Source organism: Rosa rugosa, chromosome 4 (assembly GCF_958449725.1).
Source record: "Rosa rugosa chromosome 4, drRosRugo1.1, whole genome shotgun sequence".
In the NCBI taxonomy this organism is placed as follows: Eukaryota; Viridiplantae; Streptophyta; class Magnoliopsida; order Rosales; family Rosaceae; genus Rosa; species Rosa rugosa.
Window position 1 is genome coordinate 12638933 of NC_084823.1, and position 6226 is coordinate 12645158.

Here is a 6226-nt window from a genome sequence, read left to right on the forward strand (position 1 = left end):
TTTTTTGCTATTCTTCTTTGTTTTCTCATTCGGATTTATTGCAACAATACACCAATTATTATCACAGCTAAAAGACCCGCAGCATTGCGCGGGACTTTGTAACTAGTTAACTCTATACTAAAACTCAAACAGAATAAAGATAAACGAAAAGAATAGTTCTCTGACTATTCTACACCTGCATGTTGGGAGTTTAACTGAATTGCCATCAACACGTTAAAGAGACGGTCTCCTTACACAGAGAGAGATCGGCAATTGGTGGTTCAAAGTAAGAGCAAGTTCACCCGTTGGGTCACCGGGTCACCTACTATTCACTGCTTTTTAGTGTATATTTTCATTCTCTGGGTCACGAAATACACTGTGCTCGTGACCCAGGGCACGAAATACACTGTGCAGGTCACCATGGTGACCCAGAACACTGTACCGGGTGACTCAGGGCACGAAATACACTGTGCTCGTGACCCAGGACACGAAATTAACACTAAAAAGTAGTGAATAGTGGGTGACCTGGTGACCCAACGGGTGAACTTGCCCTAATGGTTGAGTTTTGTTGGTTTGAATTTTGAACGATAAAATGAGGAATTGGTCTGGGTTTGTCTTGGACGATACCCAATTCGTCCTTTTTTGTGGGTTTATCATCTTTGATTTTGTTTTCGTTTTCTGTTTTTCATTCGTTTTGAACTGATTGGGGTTTTGATTTTTAATAGGATGGTTGTTGAGTTGATGTAGTGTTGAAAGGGTGTTAATTGTTTTCATCGGTCTTCTTTCAGCAAACCAAGTTAACCAACAATTCTCTTACTCCACATGTGCCCAATGTTTAACACATTCAAGTCTCTTTCTCTTTTCTCGACAAGTCTCATTCTCAGAAATAAGGTACTGTAATGGGACATCATCTGAATTATGCTAGATCTTCCAGGGCTTTTTATTCAATCGCATACTCTCCCTCTGCTTTTAATGTTATTATCCCATGAGGTCCTCTGACATCATAAATACACAAACAAATCAGCAAGTCCACCTCAATTATAGTACACAAACAAAGTTAAAGAGGGTACAAGTTTGATCCATTTATTGCTACGACTACATCATTTGGGTGTTTTCATGAAAGCCATTGGATGTAGTTTTCCAAACATAGTGAAATTTTGTTGGTTTTTACAGATATGTATTACAAATTCTGAATTGAATGGTTTATTGTTCTTTTAGAACTGCTGAATTTTGTTTTGTATAGCCATATGAATCATCTTAATTTGGCAAGAGCCATAAGATGAGTAGAAATTGATAGATCCCAGTCAAATTTCTAACAGATGAACAGAAAATTTATGCAGAAAGACATCTGCATTTTCTCTTGTATTAAGTATTAATGTGTGTCATTATATATGTATCATTGATCTGCATGATGTCGGATCCTGTGTTATCCGTTTCTTTTATATTGTCTATGGTATATGCTTGGTATATTCTATGTTCTGTTCAGGAATATCTATAAGAATATGTTTTCTTTTTCTAAACCTTTTATATCTATGTTCTTTTATTCCAAATGCTAATCATGAATCATATCTGCAAATGCTGATTATGACTAACAAAGGTAAGTGCATGTTGTAAATGCTGTCTAAGATTTTCAAGCAGTATCCAAAATGAAACCATGGATTAGGCTTCATCAAAAGAATTTTTTCCATGCCATTTGAGGAAAAGAACCAAATTGTTCCAATGCATAACTGAAAGTACTCATCATTTTATGCTTTACAGATAAACCCACAAGGCCACAATCCCCAATTGGTTGAAATTAATGCACATTCTCTATTCAGCAAATGGTTCTCCGAAAGTGGCAAGTTGAATGTGTCTGCTTTTTGTAAAGTAAAGTTGGATTTGGAACATGCAGTTGTACCAATGTTGAAATTTCTTCTTAATCTAAGGTTGCAAAGCTTTCCAAAAAATTCAAGAGAGGTAGAGGAGGAAACCAATCTGGTATTTATTTTGATTGGTGAGATATAATGTTACTGTGATTTTTGATTTTATGCTCATTTTTCTTCCACCTGGCTTGATTATAAATGTATGGCAATGCTACAGATGAAGTTGAAAGCCTTGCTGCTGCTACAAAATCTGCTTTATCAGGTTCTGAACCTTCAGATTCTATTCAGGTACCAGGCTCTCTCTACCTTCTTTTGCAGGCTATTTTCTAAGCTTCTTGATCAGATGTAAAACAAACGTCTATATTAACATTTTGGATTCAGGTCACACCAGCTTCTTTTCTAAAATGGCACCTTCAAATTAACATGCCAGATGGTGAATGCGCTACTAACTCAGCTGGAGAAGTCAAAATCAGCACCAAATGTGATAATTTTGACAACATCCAAAATAACTGCTGCTATTGGTAAGACTGCAGTCACTTTCTTACAATGTGAATATTAATTTATACCCTTGCATGCTAACTGAAAAACCTCCTTGAATTTGGTTGCCATTTATCTTGACTAGGTGCGGTAATTTGTTGTTGGGAAAGAATTGATGCACTTCTTTTTCCCTCCCTGTATAGATTAGTTTAGTCTATTTTTGGCATCGCACATCAGTCTGCAGTCCACTATGGTTCTAAGTAGTAACAGATATGCATGATTTGTTAACAAGGAGTTGATGCATGAAATTCTTCTAGACCCTTCATTCCAGTTTCCAATTTATATGCTGGAATCAAAGTTTTCAGCCTATTTTTATCCTCATTTAGATTGCTGTTGGTGTTGTATCTGTTTGTTCCCTATGTTTGCTGGAACAATGTCATCCTCTTTGTTCCTTCCCCATTAATTATACTTCATAGTTATTTGAAAGGAAACAAACAGAAACACTATGATCTGGTCTAAGCATATGAATCGTGAAGGTCTTTGTAATCATGAGATGTTTGCTGCTATATCATTCTCATAAAATTTCCATATTATATTTTTTGATGAACGTAGCTCAGTTAAAGTACTTTGTGGCTGCAAATACATCAAGCAGACACATCATATAATGAATTATTACAGTAGCCTTAAAATGCCTGCTATTTCTGGACCCTTCTTCTTTCAGCATTTAGTGACCACATTTAAATCATCCCCCTGCTAAGCATTTACGGAAAATACAGAATACCAATTATCGTAGCGTCGTTTTCATGAGTCCATAGCCACAGCCACATAACCCCAATCTCAAAAAATTACATAGATGTTACAGCCTTGCTTTCAACAGATTGAATTCACTTTCAGTTTTAGTACCCTGCGTTCTCTGTCTTTCTTCACCATAACTTGCTCATCCTCTTTTTTAGTTTCACTTATGTTCATGAACACCTTTGTGTTTTGATTAGGAGAAATCTAGACTGCAACTGAAAGAGTTTTGATTAACTACAGTGGCAAGAACTTGCTCATCCTCATTTTTAGTTTCACTTATGTTCATGAACACCTTTGTGTTTTGATTAGGAAAAATCTAGACTGCAACTGAATGAGTTTTGATTAACTACAGTGGCAAGAACCCTTAATTTGATTCATAACCTGCTGGTAAAAATACATGAATTAGGTTATAACCTGTTGATTCATCACCTAGCCTCATTTTCCTCTACTTATTATATGTTGCTATTCTTGATTCAAATATATCAGTGGCGGCCCATCACATCTAAGGACAAACGAACTGCTGACCAACACAGCCGTCAACAGTAGATGAAGCAGCTAATGACACATCTGAAGACCTCATGTAGAATAATTGGTCCAGACTAAAAATGTAGGCTATTTGGCATGGTGGTAACCACTTTTGTAATCTGTATATAACATAGAGCTGCAGTTAGAATACCAATTTTTTGAGAAATGTAAATGCACAAGCTTGGTTAAAATACCAGCTTCTACTCGAGAATATCCAATTTTGAACTAAGTATAAAAGTCTGGTTAGAACACCAGCTTTTGTAATATGTGTATCTGGTTAGAACACCAGCTTTTGTAATATGGTTATCACTCCATTACATATGAAATTCAGTAAAAGAAACAAACCCGCAGCATCGCGCGGGCAAACTAACTAGTATATATTAAATGCAACAGACAATAGCATGCAGGCATTGTATTAGCCAAATTTTGTTGAGGAAAATAGTTAGAGCAGGAGTTCCTAACATGTCTGCCCCTCATTGCTAGTCATGATTTGAAGACATTACTCACGTTCCCCTTTGGTATTTGAAAGTATGGCATTGAAGACATTACTCACATTCCTCATAATCTTCATTTTGAGGGGATTTTTTTTGCTGATTGCAGGGGTTCCTTACCAACTTGACAGGTTGCTTCTAACCAGCCAAGGTTGTCGCCTTGTCGGCCTTCTTTGCTTCAAAAATAGTCTCCAACTCTGATGATGCTTTGAGAGATGTAGCTAATTGAGTAAAATATGGAAGGTTAGGATATGAGTGGAGGCAGATTAGAAGATGCTAGGAAATTGAAGTGTGTAGAACCACAGAACATAGACAAGAAATTAGTGGACAATCTGATAAGATTGTCAGGAGACATATATATACACTTGGTGAAAAGCATTATGGAGTTAAAATAGAAGAAATCAGTACTTCAGATGCAGAAGGATGGCAGGTAAAAGATAAACATCTGTATTACCACCAGCACTCTGCTGCTTAAGTTAGTATCCACTGCTTGCCAAGCTGCGAAATTATGTTACTTTGCACTAGTATGTTGAGCAGTTGATCGAAGTCATTGAATTCTTGTGTTCCTAATTTTGTGGAAAGTTCTTTTAAGGTACTGAACTAGGAACTAAATGTGTGCTCTCCTTTGTTAGTGCGCCATTGTTTTATCAACTTATCATAGATTTGATAAAATTCTTAATCTTTTAAATTTTAACTTCATGTTTTATTTATGTTTTCTAAATCAATCTCTTCAGTTTTTTTCCCCCACAGTTACCATCGTAGTCCATGCATTACTGGCACTCTTTCCGTTTTCTTTCTAAAATTTTAGATATCGTCTCATCTTTCGCAAACATATAGATTTTCGAACTAATTCTCCTTATTTGCCAACTGAAACTTAGCAATACACTTTGTTTTTAATGGAACCTTGGAAATTGCATATGGTAGAGTTACAACTCTGTGATTGAGATTGTACTGATGCATTTACTTCTACCGATTAAGAACCTTCAGATGTTGAGCTATACCAATTATATGGTTTGGATGGACATTGCTATAGATGTAATTGATTGATATTTATCTGTCCTTTTGCCATCCTTTATTAGATATCCTTTTCAGAGCTCAAGGTTGCATTTCATAAGAACCTCAAGAAATTGGTAATCAAGTGTTTTCCCAGTTCATCTGAAGCATTGAACATGCTATCCTGATAGCTCTCCAAACACTCCCATTGTCCATGATGACACAGTAATCGTCTGATCCAGGGCTGTCACAACTCAAACATAAATGTATGTTATAACCCATCACTTTCATCTTCTTCCATTTCTCTCTAGATAGCTTTGTTATCGAGATGATTGTATTAAAGCCTTAAATGTCAAATTCTTCATTCCATGGTAAGCATTCTTTAAATCCTTATGAGTATCAGAATTGTCAGGGCAAGTCTTTAAAAAAAAAAAATCTTATTTCAATTCCCGCTCTTCAATACACACCTCGATCTTGAGGGCGAGATCTTTTGTAATAACAAAACTGTCTGGAAATATCATTGCTTGTTTGAAAATACGGGTTCCATAAAACTTGACTAAGCGCAAGACCCTTTGTATATGGAAATTGATTACTAAGGGAGTATCTTCGATAAAATAGAACTTTTCGGTGTTTCTTGCTTAGATACTAGCCAATATGCTGTGGACCGTTCCTTTGTGTTGCTGGTCATTTGGAAACATATCCTTATTCTACCTTTCAATGCTCTGACAGGGAAGAAGACCATTTTCTCCTTTGTTACTAATGTCATAATTTTAGCATTTAACTGGATTCCTATGTGTTGTATGACGTGTTGTGCAGGTAGCTGATGAATTCTACAGCATCTTGCATAAACATTACATACAAGTACTAGTATGCTACCAGAAACATGTTCCTTAAAATACTTTTTTTTTTTTTGCCTTTCCAGTTGTGTTGCTAATATTGAAGTTGTTGAATTTAGTCAATAGCTGTGAAGAAGCATTTTTGGATGTCACATACTTGGAAACGGGAGATCTGGACATGTTAATCTCAACAGTAAGGCAAGAGAATTTTTAGACTACCGCATGAACCTCTAGTGCTGACATAGGCAGAAACATGATCATGGCTTGC

General features: G+C 36.1%; 1 protein-coding gene across 3 annotated transcripts; it reads left to right on the forward strand.

Moving 5' to 3' along the window:
* The first annotated feature begins 1529 nt into the window (after positions 1-1529).
* LOC133706850 (pachytene checkpoint protein 2 homolog) lies at positions 1530-3874 on the forward strand. Of its 3 annotated transcripts, XM_062132404.1 has the most exons (5): positions 1530-1576; positions 1738-1972; positions 2059-2129; positions 2223-2362; positions 3600-3874. In XM_062132404.1, the coding sequence occupies exons 2-5, from the start codon at positions 1879-1881 to the stop codon at positions 3661-3663; spliced, it is 369 nt and encodes a 122-aa protein (XP_061988388.1). In that variant the 5' UTR covers positions 1530-1576; positions 1738-1878; the 3' UTR covers positions 3664-3874. The 3 variants fall into 3 exon arrangements, with proteins under 3 accessions (XP_061988388.1, XP_061988389.1, XP_061988387.1); XM_062132405.1 differs by lacking the exon at positions 1530-1576 and having other exon boundaries at positions 1583-1972; positions 2272-2362; XM_062132403.1 differs by lacking the exon at positions 1530-1576 and having other exon boundaries at positions 1592-1972.
* The last annotated feature ends 2352 nt before the right edge of the window (positions 3875-6226 follow it).

Bases quoted from the DNA above. Each gene is read 5' to 3' on its own strand.
- LOC133706850 (XM_062132404.1), top strand. From the start codon at position 1,879: ATGTTGAAATTTCTTCTTAATCTAAGGTTGCAAAGCTTTCCAAAAAAT. The intron at 2,130-2,222 runs GTACCAGGCTCT...TTTTGGATTCAG, and splicing joins AACCTTCAGATTCTATTCAG to GTCACACCAGCTTCTTTTCT. The intron at 2,363-3,599 runs GTAAGACTGCAG...CAAATATATCAG, and splicing joins CAAAATAACTGCTGCTATTG to TGGCGGCCCATCACATCTAA.